Source organism: Arvicola amphibius, chromosome 9 (genome assembly GCF_903992535.2).
Source record: "Arvicola amphibius chromosome 9, mArvAmp1.2, whole genome shotgun sequence".
NCBI classification, from domain to species: Eukaryota; Metazoa; Chordata; class Mammalia; order Rodentia; family Cricetidae; genus Arvicola; species Arvicola amphibius.
In genome coordinates this window covers 81,585,776-81,604,273 of record NC_052055.2, presented here as the reverse complement: position 1 = coordinate 81,604,273, position 18,498 = coordinate 81,585,776, and the positions used below count along the sequence as shown (strand labels likewise).

At 39.0% G+C, this 18,498-nt stretch overlaps 2 protein-coding genes across 3 annotated transcripts in view; both read left to right on the top strand.

Moving 5' to 3' along the window:
* Smap1 (small ArfGAP 1) overlaps window positions 1-17,483 on the top strand; it is an 82,848-nt gene extending 65,365 nt beyond the window's left edge. For both annotated transcript variants that reach the window (XM_038343218.1, XM_038343220.1), the window contains 4 exons: window positions 10,376-10,503; window positions 14,152-14,317; window positions 15,120-15,427; window positions 17,177-17,483. In XM_038343218.1, the coding sequence (XP_038199146.1) occupies window positions 10,376-10,503; window positions 14,152-14,317; window positions 15,120-15,427; window positions 17,177-17,311 (737 nt within the window). In that variant the 3' untranslated portion in view covers window positions 17,312-17,483. The remainder of the gene's footprint in view (window positions 1-10,375; window positions 10,504-14,151; window positions 14,318-15,119; window positions 15,428-17,176) is intronic.
* Window positions 6,452-6,935, top strand: LOC119823294 (40S ribosomal protein S25). The gene has a single exon (XM_038343222.2). It carries the CDS (start codon window positions 6,505-6,507, stop codon window positions 6,880-6,882), a length of 378 nt encoding a protein of 125 aa, XP_038199150.1. The 5' UTR covers window positions 6,452-6,504; the 3' UTR covers window positions 6,883-6,935.
* Window positions 17,484-18,498: the final 1,015 nt, after the last annotated feature.

Below are 18,498 nucleotides of genomic sequence, written 5' to 3'. Positions count from 1 at the left end.
CAAAGATGTGGTTTGAAATGGGCTAATAAGTATGCTGAACTTGCACAGAAAAGACACATTTTAATAAGAAAAGCCAGTGACTGTCAACTCTGTTCTTTACTGAAATAAAAGTAATTAATTCCTTGGGGGGAAAAGATAATCAAAGTAACCTTCAAAAGCTTGGTAGATGTGACACCTTATTAGCAAATATATAAATTCAAATTTTAATTTAATTTTAACTTAAGCAATGCATTTAAGAATTGTTTTGCATATATTATGCATAATAATGGTTTCATTATGGCATTTTCATGTACACAATGTATTTTGACCATGTTCGCCTCTCCTTTACCCTCCCTTATCCCCCCCCCACTGCTTCTGTGTCTCCCTTCTACTTCCATGTCTTATCAGAGAGTTTAATTAGGGTTACTAACAGGAGTATGGGTAAGGGATTATTTATAAGATGCAGTCAGCTCACCAGTGCCCTCATCACTGAAAAAAAATGTCTCTCCCTCCCACAGCAATTATTAAGTGCCCATAGCCATTCAGAGAGGGGCAAGGCCTCATGTACCCCTCATGTTCCATGATGAAATGTTGAGAGGCCCAATCTTGTGTAGTTAATTACAGATTCTGAGTGTTCAGTAGCCTGTTGGATGTGTCTTTCCTAGGAGACAGCATTCTGCAACATCCCATCCCTTTCCTTTGCCTCTTGCATTCTTCCATCCCCTCTTCTGTGATATTCCTTGAGCCTTGGAGTGGTGATATAGATACCTCATTTGTAACTGAGCATTCAGTAGCCACTTATCCTCAGACTTTAACCCATCAAAGTTTCTGCATTAATCACCATTTACTGCAAACTGAAGCTCCCTTGGCTAGCAGCAGAAATGTGTGGGTATAAACAGATATTTAGAAGACATTTTCTTAGGCATATCACATTGATTTTGTAAACTTCCCAACAGTTCCTTCCTTACTAGGGCCTCTGACTTTCCTAGCCATGAGCTTTTGAACAAGTTTACAGTACCACAAATGTAATCTCTTGATGGAGGACTCTCATTGGTTAATAAAGAAACTGCCTTGGCTTTTTGATAGGGCAGGATTTAGGTGGGTGGAGTAGACAGAACAGGATGCTGGGAGTGAGGCAGATGCCTCGGGCAGTCGCCATGACTCTCCTCTCCGAGATGGATGCATGCTAGAATCTTCCTGGTAAGCCACCCCTTGTGGTGCTACACACATTACTAAATATGGGTTATAGATGTGAGAATTAGCTAATAAGAGGCTGAAACTAATGAGCCAGGCAGTATTTAAATGAATACAGTTTGTGTGTTGTTATTTCGGGTGTAAAGCTAGCCATGCAGGAGCCAGGTGGGACGAAAAGCAGGCCTGCTCGCCTCAACACTGCAATCTCTTCTGTGAACTGTAAGCGTTGGAGCTCAGATGGAAAGGTATCCTGGCAGTTGGGAGCCAAGGTACACCACAAAGTCAGTGTAAGCATAGCAGCTTACAGCTCTGCTCCAGGAAAGGTTTCCCCAATGCCAGTGTGGCAACTCTGCTACTGCATGGGAGGGTTTCCCCAGAAAAGTGTTACAGGTCTGCTCAGGTCTCCTCCAGTAAAGTGTTAGAGCTCCACTCAGGTCTCCTCCACCAAAGTGTTACAGCTCTGCCCATGCAGGGTACCTCTGTTCAAAGTCTGTCTTACTCTGTTCGTTGTTTAGTTTAATTATCAAGTGTGAGGTTTTCTTATGGCTTTTTCCATACACACTTAGTTTTGGATGGCTTCTTGCCCTATACTACTTAAACTGTTTTTATCTCCACTATTCCCTCTTCCACTTTCATGGAAACCTTTTGTTTTCTGAGGTTTGGTGGCATTTGTTGGCTAATTCAATATGAGAAAAGGTAGAGTTAAAGGTGGCATTAAATATGTTTTGGACTGGACACTCAGTAGAGTTTGCAATAGAGGTGGGAAAGTCTGCAGGAACTCTGGATGGAGGATTAGGAGTTTTGTTTGACCATAGTTAATTGGAAATATTTATTATACTAAAAAGCTAATTCAAATAGAAGAAAATCTTAATTAGGTATTTAGATGACTTAGGAGTTTAAAAAGAGGCCTAGATGAGGAATACAAAATTGGATATTTCCAGCTTGTAGGTGTTATTCAGTTATGAAATTAGACCAGATCATTAACAAAGTGAAAACAGAGAGGTTTAAGAAGAAAAGAGGTTTAAGTTCTGTGCCCTATGGTACTTAGTTATTTAGAGGCCAGGAGATAAAACAAAAGGCCTAGAAAGGTGACTAGGAAGGAATGAATATACTATGTTCTGTTAAAACTTTATCTGTAGAAAGGCAGAGGGCCAAATGTAGTCTGCAAGCCGCAGGTCTCCGTTGCTGTGAATTATGGCAGGGATCTGGAGGCTGTGAGCCTGTCCCACCAGCGTTTGAGCTTATTTTTACTCCTTCAAAGTTGACCACAGCTATGGCTGCAAGCAAGAAATCCTGACCTAGCGTGTGGCTACTTGGTGTTTTGGACATTAGGATGACTCATAGAGGTGTTTCTGCTTCACACTGACCAAAGGTTAGAGAATTCAAGCCTATTCCTGTTCCTTCATTTTAAAATAGGAGGTTTGACCTAGGGAGTGGCTGCCCACAGGATACTAGGTCTAGGGTGTGTTCACTGCATATTCTGCCCAAAACATCAAATGCTTTACTCAGGAAATAATGGCTTGATGTCTCAAGTATTGAAGCAAGTAACTGTTCTGGTTGTCCTTTGTATCATGTTAAAGCACTCTTTTGCCTTCTCTCCCTCCCCCATTTGTATTGGGGTATAAAAGCATATGGAAAATAAACACAGGTGAATTCAGTATTCAGTATTTACTCGTTTCCCTCCTGGTACTATCCTATGTCTTTGTGTTTCTTTCATATCTTTGTTCCTCCTACCTAATGATTTAATCCCCAAGCCCCTACTCTAGAATGTATGAACCAGTCGTGGCTGGACTGCAGCAGAAGTCACCCCAACATATGGATTACGACAGGGATAGGAGCACATAGCAGGTCACATGCAGTCTCCTGAAGGTTGTTACTTGAATTTCAGTGGTGACAAGGCCACTAAAGTGCCATCAAATATGTAGACAAAGTAAGGAAGAGGGGAAGGAAGAAACAGTTGTCTTGTGTTTTTGGTTGATGAAGCATAGTGAAGGCTGAGAAATCAGTGCATTCAACACAGATAACAAGAATAATTTCAAGGTGTTTGGAATGTAAGAATGATCAGTGGAATTTGAGAGAGACTGGAAGGCAAAAAAAGGCAAAAAATAAATACATATATATGGTCCTTTAGATGTATTGTCCTATTATAGGGGTAGGGGCAGGGGAATGGAGCAGTAACTACAGGAGGATCCAGGTAGGAGAGAAACTTTTCTTTAATGGTAACATTATAAGATGTTACTGTTAAAAGTAAACATGTAGAGTAGCCAGGTCTGATTCTAGGGCAGGAAACCTGCTGTAACAGTTTCTTTTAATAACCTGGGGAGATGGGATCTAGTAGAAAAGTGAAATGACTAGCCTTTGAGACTCTCAGGAAACTACAAAGCTGAAAACATATCAAATGAGGTTGTAGCTGAGCTAGCTACCACAGGTGATCCTCAGGCCTAAACATGGAAGAAATAAATGACTATTAACTGGTGCTGTGCTGGGATTAGTTACCATGCAGCATTATCGCAGGAGTTGAGGTAAGAATTTGGTTGATAGCTCTGCTGGTAGCAGTTTGTACAGTGTTAACTGGTGCCATCCATACAAACAACTATAGACTATCAAGTAGCTTCTGCCAGCTAACACCTACTTGAAAAACTCTATGTTGGCTACAACAGCACTCTTAGACAGTGGAAGCTTTAGGAAACTTTTCAGGGGAGAAGCAAGCTTTGTTTGCTTTTTGGGAGGCAGGTAATAAGAGTAAGGAAATGTTTGAAGAGGTGAAGGAATACTAGTGACTTATGGTGATGAAGTGGGTAGCAGGTGTGGATCAACTCTAGAAGAATTTCAGAGGATGGAAAGGATAAGAGGACAGAGAAAGGGCTTCTTGCTGATAGATCTCTAAAGTGGGGGAGAGGGGAGATTCTTACTCAAAGCACATACACCTTCAGGTTATTGGTAGTCCTAGATTCATTTAAAAATACTTTTTAAAAAACCTGCTAAGGATAGGATTTAATGAGTTCATGAACACTTGTGAAAATGCAGAGAATCCAAGAAGCCCTTTATCGACTGGAAAGACAGGGCTCCACACTCAGTGTGCGACTACATAGAACCTATGTTTGGTTCCCAGCAATCATGCCAGCAGGCTCACAAGCACCCATAACATCATACATATTACCCCTGCCCGAACACACAAACATACACACAATTAAAAGTAAATCTTTATTTAATTGAAAAAAGAACCCATTCAGCTCAGAGAAAACAATGATCTTAATTCTGAATCATATTGGTGTTTGCCTAGGGCAACAGACTATTTTTCTGCATAGGAAGGAGCATACCCTCCTCTCCAATAAGATTGCTCCCCACTTTTTAACAGGAGGGGAGTTAGAAGGTATCTTTTAAAGCCTTCAAGATGAGCATGTGAGAAGAAGCAAAGCTTATTGATGTGGAACATGACCTTCCTAATTTCAGTTCAGCCTTTTATAAACAGTTCCTACTGTTGTTTTGTTTTATAGCTATATGTGTACTGCATGCACTCTTCAGAGCAGTCTGGCCCTTTCACTGGAACACTGACTAGCAGACCTGTTTGCTTGTGCTCTTGTTCCCCCCTCCCGTGCACTCACATGTGCATGTCTCTCTGTGTGTGTGCAGTTTATGCCCGCAAAGTTTTGATTTGCTGAGGGTGTCTTAGAGCATCACATGTTCTTTGTACCCAGAAAGTATTTCATGAGAAATCAAATATTATTTATCTCAGGAGAGTAGACATTTTCTTCTTTAATAAAATTATTTTTTGCCTTAATTCTACCATAATCTTGTAAATTTCTACCAAACCATTTCACTTATGTAATACTTTAGTACTGAACTATTTATTTATCTTTGGCCTGTGGAGAATGTCCACATTTTTAAACATTTAGAAATAAATTTGTTTTATACAATTTGATTTCATATTGAAGGGATATCTTGTCTTTTGAGACTATATATAAAATGGTACAGGTATACATAGACTAGCATTGACTTCTACTAAGACATCTGGGGAGCCACATAAGTAGTCTCATGTGACAGCTGTCAGTGTATGTGTGCCTCCTTAAAGACTGGCAGCATGTTGGCAGGACTTCCTTCTGCTCAGCATTGTAGTGCCTGTTCATAGGAACACACCCAGGTGAAAGCTGGCCAGGTTGTAGGACAGTGCAGTGCATTAGCAGACTGGAGATGGGCACAAGGCCTTTATAAATGGAGCAGGACAGACAGTGCAAGAGGGCAAAGATTACCTTTGAAAGGCATCTCAGTTGTTTTGGCAAGTTAGCAGTAATATTTAGCAGTAATAAAGAGTAATAAAGAGTAAAAAGTAAACTAACTAGCTAGTACTTGTTAGCTCTCAGACACTTTTTAAATAAAGTTAGGAAACAATTGAAAGCTTGCAGTTTTTAAGTGCTTCAGGTGACTTGAATTTATAAATTAATTCACATGTGGTTTATTTTACCCCATAAAGCAAGAAATGTATTTTGATACAGAGAGATTACAAACAACTTTCTATTAAGGTAAAAGCTTTAAATGATTTCTTGATTTTAAAAAAAGTTCTTTGAACAACACGAACATTTAGAAAGCTTCACGAACTGCACGGCCATGAAGAGTGTGGCTGTGTCTCATGGAGGCAGCCTTCTTGACTATCAGCAATGGCTCCACATCTAGCCCATCCATTCTCATTGGCCCTTGCTGGCTCAGGGGCAGCTGAAGAATTGGACTTGGCAGTTTTCTTTGTGAGAGGGTGTACTAAAGGCTGAGTGTTCATGCTCTGTCAAAAATGGTAATGAAAAATATAACATCCGTTTGCTCATCACCTTCTTATCTGCCTTAAACTAGATCATTGATGCATAAAACCTCATGTTGCTCTTTGGCATTATTTCATTATCTTTGCAAATAGATTATGACCACCTAATGACTCTGACATTCATGTAAAAGATTAATGCAGTTCGTATTTATTGAGCATCAATGGAGCTTGTTGAACACTAGTAAATACCATAAAAGGAGTCTAGGGGTATTTATAGTATATATAGGAAATAGTTGCAGTTTTAAAGGAAGAAAAATGTGGCTGGGGGAATTGCTTTTGGGGATTCAGTTTGAAATCTGGATTAATGCTTAAGTTTAAATTTAAGTTCCATTTTTCTTTAATTTCAAGAAAACAGCTTGTACTATGTAGTCTTAATTTAAGATAAAATCTAATGACTCGTGGTGGTCACCTTAAGTGACAGCCCAGTTAGAAGGCAGTTGTCCAGATAAAGACAGCTATTAGCTTTTTTCCCGACATCTTAGGGAGGCTGCAGTGGTTGTCGCCACTCTCCGAGCTTCATCATGCCGCCCAAGGATGATAAGAAGAAGAAAGATGCCGGAAAGTCGGCCAAAAAAGACAAAGACCCAGTAAATAAGTCCGGTGGCAAGGCCAAAAAGAAGAAGTGGTCCAAAGGCAAAGTTCGGGACAAGCTCAACAATCTAGTCCTGTTTGACAAGGCTACATACGACAAACTCTGTAAGGAAGTTCCCAACTATAAACTTATTACTCCAGCCGTGGTCTCTGAGAGACTGAAGATTCGTGGTTCCTTGGCCAGGGCAGCCCTTCAGGAGCTCCTTAGTAAAGGGCTTATCAAGCTGGTTTCAAAGCACAGAGCCCAAGTAATTTACACCAGAAACACAAAGGGTGGAGATGCCCCAGCTGCTGGTGAAGATGCATGAACAGGTTCAATCAGCTGTACATTTGGAAAAATAAAACTTTATTAAATCAAAAAAAAAAAGACAGCTATTAGTCTCCCTCCCTCCCTCCCTCCCTCTTCTCCCCTCCCTCTTGCTCCTGTCCATCCATCCATCCATCCATCCTATCTATCTATCTATCTATCTATCTATCTATCTATCTATCTATCTATCTATCTCATCTATCTTAAGGTATTTTATGAACTATAGTCCATTTGCATTTTCATTGAGCAGACAGCTTTGGAGAACCCATCAGATGGTGTGATGACTTGGAACTGGTCTGTAGGAGAAAGTTGCAGATCCAGCTAGCAGAGCAGTTGGTGAAGGAGGCTTCTCTGTTCATGAGTTGTCTTATGTGGTACTCTGAAAACAGTGATGGGCTGGACTATGGACAGTGACTTGGAAATGTATTCCTGATTAGGAGAACTTCAGCCTCTTTCAAAGTGAATTGGAGACGAGAAGCCCTGGTGTTATGAAGTAGTTGTAACACAAACAGATAGGGTTTGTGAGCAAGGAGGAGTTAGCTGGCAGCTGAGTTTTTCAGGTACACCTGTTTGTTAATCTTGAAATCCTTGATTTATTGTTAGAAACCTTTGAGGTGATAAAAGGACTAAATGGAGATTAGAGAAATATTAGGATTCAAATATGTATCATTAAATACAAAGTATTATTAGTTCTTATTAGATTATAAATTCTCATTTACGTGGGTGCTCGGATCACAAATGGGGCACTAAGTAGTGTTTGTTTATCATGTCTTCATTTGGATTATTGGAATCAGATCAGTCCTAGTGTAGCGAGGCTAATTAGAATAGCTCACTCATATTAACCATGAATGTTTCTTCGTGATATCGGGGTGGTGATAAAGTCTGTCATATTTGAAATGTTACCTTCTTTCTAAGCATCTCTCAATGTTATAATGTGAGGTAGGTCAGTAAATGCATGCTGGGCATGATTGTAGTTCGTGTGAACAGAAGCGTTTAACGTTTCGACATTGTGACAGTGATATCAGCAAACATGTTGGGCAGCATGCGGGCCACAGATTGAACATCCCTGACAGAAGTCACACCAGTTTAACACTTTTTTTCTGTAGTTGAAAATATTTCAACCTTAGTTTTTTATTTTGGTCAATTTCTGCTATATGTGTAGTTTGAAAATTTCATTTATCAATCAACTTAGTTCAGAAAATGTTAGCTTGAATAGTTAAGATAATGTAGAAAGAGAATAGTTACCTATAAGCATTAACTGTAGGTCTGGTTTTGTCTTTAAAGATTGAAAGCCTTTCTTCATTTTACTGCATTGATCTAATTTCTGTTTGTCCATTGCCTTTTCAAAGGTTCTCTGTGCCTCATTGTTATCTTTTATGGTGTCCCCAGCTAAATTCATTGCATTTTCTAGAGGCTTTTCTTGTATTCTGAATCTCCCACTATTTTTATTGTTCACCAGTTACCGTTTCCACTTAATGACCAAAGGGGCTGTGTTGAAGGGAGCGGGGCCACATCCTGCCCGGCTAGTTTAGTCGGTAGAGCATGAGACTCTTAATCTCAGGTTTTATGTGGAGTTAGTTGAGGCGCCAATCTGTAACAGGAGGAGTGGCCTGCTTTTCGTTCCAGCCGTCCCGCTAGCTTACACCCAAAATAACACACAGAAACTGTATTCATTTAAACGCTGCCTGGCCCCATTAGTTCTAGCCTCTTTTTGGCTAACTCTCACATCTTGATTCAACCCATTTCTAATAATCTGTACGTCACCACGAGGTTGTGGCTTACCGGGAAAGATTCAGCATGTCTGACCTGGCAGCTCCGTGGCAGCTCTCTCTGCCCTTCCTCCCAGCATTCACTTCTATCTACTGCCCCATCAAAAGACCAAGGCAGTTTCTTTATTCAGCCAATGACAGCAACACATAGACAGAAGGACCTCTTAACCAGGGTTGCTCCTACCCCCTGTTCTGTAGTTGAGTGAGGAGTGCACAGCACAGTGCATGTCCACAATGACTTCTGATTACCTGTGTATACAGACCCTTATCTTGTAGTGGGGGGCTGGGCTGTGTGTTTGGAAGAGGAAACTTCTAATTGTCTGGATGCCTACCTGTGTGTATATAAATGCACAAATGAGACACAATTTATGCTTCACTATGTTTTGTTTGAATAACTAAATTTTTTTAAAAAATTGGTTTTCAGCCTCTTTGTGTTCTACTGGCTTTCATTCCATCAGTAAAGAATGTGCTAGTGGTCCTTTGATCAGGAGGGTGTATTTAAGTCCTAGTACTTTGCAATATTTTTCACTAGTTGAGGGCTGATCATATCATCTATATTCCTCCCTTTAAACTACACATGTAACTGGATTTTGTACAAGGACATTGTAGTGGAAAGGTATTTGAGCCGAAATGTTTTCTTCCTTTGTTTTAAGCTTAGTTCAAATAATTAACTATTTGAAGCTCAGTTCTTAATTTTCAGAATTTTAAGTGATCCTTTGTAGTTAGGTGTATTTGTAATTATGTGGCTTCAATTATATAAAATAGTGGATTTCATGATGACACTTTTGGTCATATGTTTTGATCATATTCCTGTTGTTACTGTCCTTTCTTTCCCATGACCCCATGGCTTTTGTAGAAGTGTGGGTCTGTCTAAAGACAGATCCCGAGCCTAGGGCTCAGAAGAGTCTGCCCTAGTATGAATGCTGACACTTAACTAGATGGCTGACACAAAGGAAGCCCTCAGTCTCTTTGCCCTAGTACCTGGAGAAAGTATCATTTTCCATGGGACAAAAATCATCCAGGCCAATGTGATATTAATAATGGTGATATGAATACTTATCTGCCCGATTTAAATACTGAAAATTAGAAATAGTGACCTTCAAAATGAATTGAAGCAATAATTTCAGTGAACCATGCCGAAGATAGTAAGTAAAAACAGCATATGTTTAAACACATTGGGAACTTGTATTTGCTGATTTTCTAGGTTGAAATATTTTAATTAAGGTTATTAAGAGTTGTTTTTTCAATAATTCTGTATATGTGTAGCTTTTGTGGCAAAAAGGAATATTTATGGAAATGACATCCAAAGCTAATTATTAAAATACCATATAATGAGAAGTGGGATAGAGAGGAGGTGGATCTTTTATGTTGTTCATGTGCGTGTTGGGGGTAGGTAAAGAATGATTAGTGATTTCAAAAAAGAAGTCTTCAGAATAGTGTGAAACCATTTGTTGAGAAGAGGATGGAGTTATGCTGGATGCTGTTTCTGGGTGAACAAACAAAACTGAAGTGTTCTCTTTGGGATAGAGGGTAAATCCTAAGATGAGAGGGAACATACATGATGGATGGAGGGTAGATCCAAGGGTAGAAAGAAACACAGAGTTTTCTTTTAGATTGTTTTCATTAAAAAAAATTATTCTAAAAAAATAATTCTAAAAAAATAGCACCCCGTTTCATGTAATTTAAGAGACTCTATATTGACAAAAAAATCTATATTCCTTTCAGATGGTCCTGCTGATGCACCAGTGACCAATGGGAACACAGCCACAGTGCCACCCCTGAATGATGATCTGGACATTTTTGGACCAATGATCTCTAATCCTTTACCTGCCACTGTCATGCCCCCAGCTCAGGTATGCAGTGAAGTGTGGTCTGTGTGACAACTTCAGAAACTGAACTTTGAAATCGCTGTCCCTGAGCAGTCACTGGCTGAAAGCCTGTTCTTTAGGCAGGGCTGGCAAACTAATCTTGGAGTTTTGTTTTGTTTAAACAGTTGTTTTACTCAAACACCGTCCCTCCTGTTGATGTATATAGTTCTCAGCTACTTTGGTGCTAAATAGCAGAGGCACTTACAGTAGAGACTGTCATGACCCATACAGTCAGACTTCACCATCCTTAAAGTTTCAACCTTTGTTTTTGGGAAACAACAGTATTTAAAATGCATATGTGAGGTTGGGAGTGAGACAACCCCAACCTGATCTTAAATCACAAGCCACTGTTATTTTTTTTTATTTTTCATTGATTTTATTGAGCTATACATTTTTCTCTGTTCCCCTCCCTGCCTTTCTCCTCCCCTTTAACCCTCTCCCAAGGTCCCCATGCTCCTAATTTACTCAGGATATCTTGTCTTTTTCTACTTTCCATGTAGATTAGATCTATGTAAATCTCTCTTAGAGTCCTCATTGTTATCTAGGTTCTCTGGGATTGTGTTGTAGGCTAGTTTTCTTTGCTTTATGTTAAAAACCAGTTATGAGTGAGTATGTGTGATAATTGTCTCTCTGGGTCTGGGTTACCTTACTTAATATGATGTTTTCTAGCTCCATACATTTGCCTGCAAATTTCAAGATATCATTATTTTTCTCTGCTGTGTAGTACTCCATTATGTAAATCTACCACATTTTCCTTTATTCATTCTTCAGTTGAGGAGCATTTAAGTTGTTTTCAGGTTCTGACAAGCCAGTGCTATTAACATTGTCATTTTTATTACATTTTGAATTAAGTTTTAGCAAATTAAATATTCATTTTCTCTGAAGGTAAATTAGGTTTTAAGTTAGTCTTAAAATGAATCTTGCTATTTTTGAATGACTAAATAAAAACTTAAAAGAGGCAATAAGATCTTTAAAATACTAATAGGGAATAAATTCTGATTTGTGTGTGTGTGTGTGGCATTACATAGAGTTTCTTTCAGGTGAAACATTAACTTTCAAGGTGCAATTTAAAGTCACTATCAAGTCTGCAATATTACCATTCTCTCCTACATTGGAACACTACAAATAAGCAGCCAGTATGTTTTCTAAAAAGTATTTGAGATGCAATACTCCTTTTCTGTGGGAATATGTAAAGGTTTTAATAACAAGTCTATGTCTCATTGAGACTAATAATGATTTATTATACATATTTTATGAAAATTATTGTGTCCGTGCCTTGAATTTGACAAGTAAATCTTTTGGGAATTAATTAGACTAAAATGAGTCATCAAACTTGAGTGTAGCAAAAGTATTATTTCAGGAAAGGTAGGTAGCTTATTGTGGTTTGGCCCTTTCAGTCCTTATTGCAGCTCATGTCAAAGCAGGGACATAGGGGTCTGGGAAGATGGCTCGTTCAGTAAAATGTGTGCTGTGCAAGCATGAGGTCATGAGTTCAGATCCCCAGCACCCACATACAAAGTTGAGCACAGCAGCATGTGTCTGTAACCCCAGTGCTAGGGGTGGTAAGGAGATGGGTAGATTCCTAAAGCTTCATTGACTGCCCAGCCAGTTGGTAATCAAGTTCTAATTTTTATGCTTATCAAGTTGTAACCCGTTGATAAACTCCAAAGACTAATCTTTATGCTTTGTGCGTTCTGATTAGTACATTTTCAAAATATTGCCTTTGCCAGTAAAGTGTATCTTAGAAGTGTGTGTTCATATGAATGCTGAAACTATGAAGGTTGTTAATTCTTGTGGGCATTTAGTATATGAAATTGAGCTATAATTGGGTTCAAGTACCAAGATCATGAATTGCTCTGAACCTTATTTGACTTTTGGTGTTTTCTAAGCATGTGTAAATTCTAATCAAAGATTTGCCCGCATATAAATATTAAATAGCCTGGGTTTAGCATCTGCCTGGAAATAGCTGAGTGACAAGAATGTACATGTATGGGGGTAGGAGGAGATGGACACAGCAACTCTTTCCTGTCTACAGACACACAGAAGGGAGGGGGAGAGACAGATTATGAATATATGAGAATGCATATGTAGACATGCCAATAGCTGCCTTTGGTTTAGTCCCTGGGATTTCCAAAAGGCCAGAAAGACAACAGGCAAACATGGTTTCCTTTCTCCCTGGTGGTAAAATGATGGCAAATGCAACCCCTGTAGATAAGCAGACTTCAGGTGCTTGCTATCTGTGCTACTTAGACTGGCCAATCTTAGCCAGTGTCTGTGTTGCGGTCAGTAGTCATACTTCCTCACATGAAGTAGTTAGATCGTGAGAATGTTCGTCAGACTGCTCTACAGTAAGACCAAAATTTGTGTTTCCCCAACCATTTGGAAATCTTTTCATGATGAAATCTCATTCATCAAGAATGGATCCCAAGGGGTTGAGTAGATTCCTGTGTTGCACAGAGGTGAAACATGATGAAAGGATCATTTAGTGGTGTCATTTTATTATCAGTGTTAATAACAAATAATAAGAACTTAACCTTGTGCAAGGCCCTGGGGTTACAAAGCCAGTCTTCATTTTCATTGGACAGAAGTCAGTTGACATACAGATGTAAGGGCACCTATCCAACAATTAGGGGTAGGGTAGGGATCCAGTCCAGCTTGGAACCAATTGTTGGCCTCTGTGGTCCTAAGATATAGTTCATTGCTAGCTAAGATATAGTCAGATTAAAAGAAACTATTTTGGTATTTTCTCATGTCTAATTTCTTACACATTTTAGAGCTTTTGCAAAATAAGATATCTTTTCTATGTCCCTTATAAGTCTTGCTAAATTAGTCATAATAGACTCAAAATATGGCTCTGCTTCACTAAGTTTCAATAAAATGCTTTGACAATAATTTACTGCATAGTGCTCTATCCAGGACAGTAAATATGTAACTTTAACTTCCATTTGCTACTCACCTCAGTCCGTAGTTTCAGAAGAATGTGAGCCAGCACTTACGAGTCTTCAGAGAATTTTTAGTTTTTTTCATATTTAAAACAAATCATTAAGCAAGACTGTCATTGTGATTACACAATCATATCCTTGTATTAAGTAGATTAAAGGGAAGCTTGTTTTGAATTAAGTATCTAGATTACTTGTGTTGATTTGCTTATGGTTGAATATAGGTAGCTAAGTATTTTTTTGTATTTTACTTCTGGATTTGAAGCATTCTAGTATTGTTAAAATAGACCTAGAACAAGTGTGTAAACATTCTTTGGTGTAGCTTTTGAAAAAGTAAAAGTGTTTAATCTGCCATTATAGAACCTTTTGGTTCTGCAAATGGTAACATTCTTTATTAGAAGTGACACTAGTTCTTGAGAGAAGTGGTGTTCGTCTTCACACTGTACCTGTATTATTCCAGACCCAGTGTGCTAAAGATGTGATGGGCAAAATTGCTTTGTTCAGCTGTTGCATCTGGCTAGATAAGGACTTCCAGTCTCCTTGGTTTACGCCAACACTGCGCCTTCATTCGAGATGCTCGTGTGTGGACTCAAAACTGATTTCATTAGATGTCACCATTTTACCTCTAAAGATTTAAGTAATAAATAAGCTGTGCTGTGTAGAAAGTGACAATTTATTTTGGTGTTTTTCCCAGGGGACAACCTCTGTACCAGCAGCTGCTACCCTGTCTACTGTAACATCTGGGGATCTGGATCTGTTCACTGAGCAGACTACAAAGTCAGAAGAAGTAGCAAAGAAACAACTCTCCAAAGACTCCATCTTATCTCTCTATGGAACAGGAACACAGCAAAGCACTCCTGGTAATTGATGTTGAACTCTGCTTCCAGTGAATGACAGTGGTACTATAGAGTGCATCCTTTGAAACTGTAATGGCAGTTGCATTTTCCTGTGGTAGTAGGGGATACTTCTCTTGCAGTCTACTTAACTGAAATGAATGAAGGATTAGAATTAAACAATATAGAATTCACAAACTTTATTCATTTGAAACTTGACAAGTTGGTCACATATCACTTAATATTGTTCTACAAGTTTATAGGACATGAATTATCTTTGAAGAATTACTGGTATTTGATTTACATGAAGTTTGGCTTTGTGTACACTATTTTCTGTGCAGGCAAACAAGCAGTCAGAGTTACACATAAATATATATAATTATGCAAAATTTGGAAATGCCTTGTCATTATAGTGAAATATTAGCATACAGTTTATTCAGTTTTAATTAATCAGACCCTTTCCTTCAAAATAAGCTCATCTCATATATAGACCGAAACTGTATGGCCACCCACATACTTCCTCATAAAAGCAAATAATCACTGCACTACTCGCCTGGTTGGTTTATGAGAGAGCAGTGGTGTGCGTCATCAGGAATAGCATGTACTCTCAGGCTGTGCATTGCTTTCACATAGTCAGAACATCTGTCTGCATTATGGAAATAACAGACTCTCAAGGTGGAGGTGTGGGTTGTTTAGAGATCTGTTCTGAGGGTCAGGAAGTTACCTCTTTTCTGTATCTGGAGATGAGTGCAGCCATATAAAAAAGCCTCTTCTTGACTTGTTTTGTTTGTTGGTTTCTTTTTTAAAATTTGTGGTTTTTACAATACAGGTGTGTTTATGGGACCCACAAATATACCATTTACCTCACAAGCAGCAACTGCATTTCAAGGTTTTCCTTCCATGGGCGTGCCAGTGCCTGCAGCTCCCGGTCTTATAGGAAACATGATGGGACAGAATACAAGCATGATGGTGGGCATGCCCATGCCCAATGGGTTTATGGGAAACGCACAGACTGGAGTGATGCCACTTCCTCAGAATGTTGTTGGCCCTCAAGGAGGAATGGTGGGACAGATGGGTGCACCACAGAGTAAGTTTGGCCTGCCACAAGCTCAGCAGCCTCAGTGGAACCTTTCACAGGTAGGACTCAAACTGTCTACCACCTCAAAGTCCAAGAAACCATGTGTATATTCTGAGTAGTTTGTTTGAAATCTAATGATGTAGCAGAAGAACTAAATAAAGATAAGTCTGTTCAGATCCAAGTGTCTATAGATGTCATGAGGTTTTATCAGATAGATAAATGACTCACTAGCATCCTTATTTTAAGAATATTCTGTAAATAAATATTAGGATTTTCCTTTTCCCATTTAGGCCTGTAACAGAGTTGTAATAGTGAACATGCCTAATCTACCATTACTAGCTAGGAGTTATCTTTGGCAGCATACGAGAGACACCTCACTCTCATATCTGCCACCTGTCAGGCTTGTACCAGCTTTACTCAGCTCCTGGGTGGGGTCTTGTAGTTGCCCACTTAGACCAGTCTGTCTTCACTAGTAAGCGTGGATCAATTTCGGTTAGCTCTTACCAATGAGAAAGAAATCCAGCTTCATATTCTCAAAGTACAGTTTTATGAAGGATCAAAGCTGTCTCTGTCATGGTTACTGCCTATGGATTTATGAGGAGCATCCATTGGCTCAAGAGTCCCTATGATAATAAAAACTATGCTTGCCTCAGGTATCACTGACAAATTCCATGTCTATCTGGGATAGTTTAAGTCAAGGAGTACCATTTCTGAATTAATGCTCTTCTGAGTTCTCTGCAGCTCTTCAGAGTTCGCATTCCCTTTCCTGCATCTTAGTGTCTTGGTTCCTGTATGACCAGCAGCTTTACCTTCAGAACATTGATCTCTACCAAACATTAGAAAAATCACCAGATATCTTACAGTTGTGGTTTATAGGAGTACATAAAGCACATGTGTATGCACTGCAAGCCCTGAAACTTGTAAGTGCCGGCTGGGCGTTAGTAATAGCTTTTTTGTTGCCAAGATGCTGAAGTTCACTCAGCTCAGGTTAAATTACAGATGAGCCAGAGAAGAATCGCAACCCTTGTCAGCAAGGCCGTGATAGTATCTATGAGCAGAAGTAAAGATGTGATCTGCCTGCCTTTAGACACATTGGAGCACTGGTGTGGTTATTGTGTCTTACAAAAACCCTGCAAAAAGAACAAAAGATAACTCTGATCATAGGTTTGGAACTGTATTGTGGAAAATCCTTCCTTGCCTGCTCTGTCATCAACCTTCGTAGTGAGAGAACCAGTGGGCTAGTTAAGGGGCAGATAAATATACTGGACTCTAGCCTAGAAAAAAATTACATGTAATCTTCTATTTTATAGGATATAAAATTTAATTTTAGCTGTTAAAACACATGCTATATGACATTTTAATGTGAAAGTGTATTAAAGCCATTTAGCATGCTAATAGAGAATACAGGCATTTTGTAAATGTTAGGATAATTTTAGGATGTTTTAATTTCTCAAATTTCTCAGTTCAAGAAATACTCTCGTGTAGTTGAAAGAGTCCATCGACTTATATACTCAGAAACAAATTAGAGGATTACTTTGGTATTCTTTTCAATTGCTGTTAATCTTTGGGATAAAAATTTAAATACAGAAAGTGAACTAAGTATAGATTACTTTATAAGCAGTGCTAAATAAACATAGGAGAAAATAAGGAACAAGGTTATTCTTGAATCAGTAGAGAGATATTTGGGCATGGTCTATTTTAACTCTGTGCTTTGACTAAATTTTACATTAATGATGAAAAGTTTGGTTGTAGCTAAAGAATGAAAAGTGAGTAATCCTTGTCAACTACGCCTTTTATGTGTTTCACAGATGAATCAGCAAATGGCTGGCATGAGTCTCAGTAGTGCAAACCCTACCGCAGGTTTTGGCCAGCCCCCCAGCACCACAGCAGGGTGGTCGGGCAGCTCATCGGGGCAGACTCTGAGCACACAACTGTGGAAGTGAAAAGCTGCAACAGAGTTTCATCCAAATCCAACACCCGACATTCCTCGCTACAAAGGCATCTAGTTCCCGTTTATTCATGTACATATGTATTTTCCTTTCCCCCATTTGTCCACATTAAGAATTACCTGATTGACCGTGTTGGTCTGTGCTGATTAAATCTGATGTGAAAGCAGGTTGAGAAACCATCTTCTGTGGAGGGCAGCCTTGCTCATATTTCCCATGATGTCATAGCCACATTGAGAAGCTGCTCAGTTAACTCGCATAATCGGTTTTATTCTCAAAATTCTCAAAATTATAGCTCTAATGTTTGCATATAAGGGAAGTAGTTATCATGTTAGTAATACTTCTAACAGTATAAACCCCACCCCCAAATTAGCCAGTAATCCTGTAGGAAGGTACTGTATGATCAAATGTTTAATCATATAAATAGAATGTAAATGTATCACTGAGCACTGTTTTCTAGTGTATCAAATTCTTTCACTCATCACTCACTCCACTGTGCTGTTGTTTCGATGTGCTTAACAGGGAACGTGATTAGTGAAAGGAAGATAAACCTGGATGTTACTGTAAAACTTAATGTTTCAAGAATTCAAATTTTCGCTGCCTCTTGTAATTTGGACCTCTTCTCATGTACATAGTGCTAATATGAAGACCCTTTTTTCTGCACTATATGCACACAGGGTAACTAAAACAAAGCCACTTTTAATCCTTGAAGGTATATCCAGGTTTATGACAGTAATTGTGTTTACATTTTATGGTGCCTAGTATTGACAAATGTTATTTCCCTATATTAAACAGATGAATCCACACACTTTATTTGTGGGTTTTATTTCCTTCAGTGTACACTGCCAAGAGTTGGGACTGTTTAGTTGACAAAATACTCATGATCAGGTTTCTAAGACCTATTCCATCAATTATGAGATGGCTTGAGGAAGGGAGGGAGCAGCAGGACAGGAGATACTCAGAATTTTTCCCAGTGTCTTGTAGCTTTAGTGAACAAAAAATCTTCCCAATTAGCTTTAGAGAACACATGCAGAACAAATGAAGACAACACATTTTGTAGCATCCAACTAGCTGTTTAAACAGATGTCCATCGGCTGACAGGAAGGGCTGAAGAAAAGAGACAATACCTGAATGAGCTGCAGCCTAAATTCCAGACTTCCTCTTCTACACCTGCGTCTTAGCGT

Coding starts and splice junctions, on each gene's coding strand:
- LOC119823294 (XM_038343222.2), top strand. CDS start 6,505: ATGCCGCCCAAGGATGATAAGAAGAAGAAAGATGCCGGAAAGTCGGCC.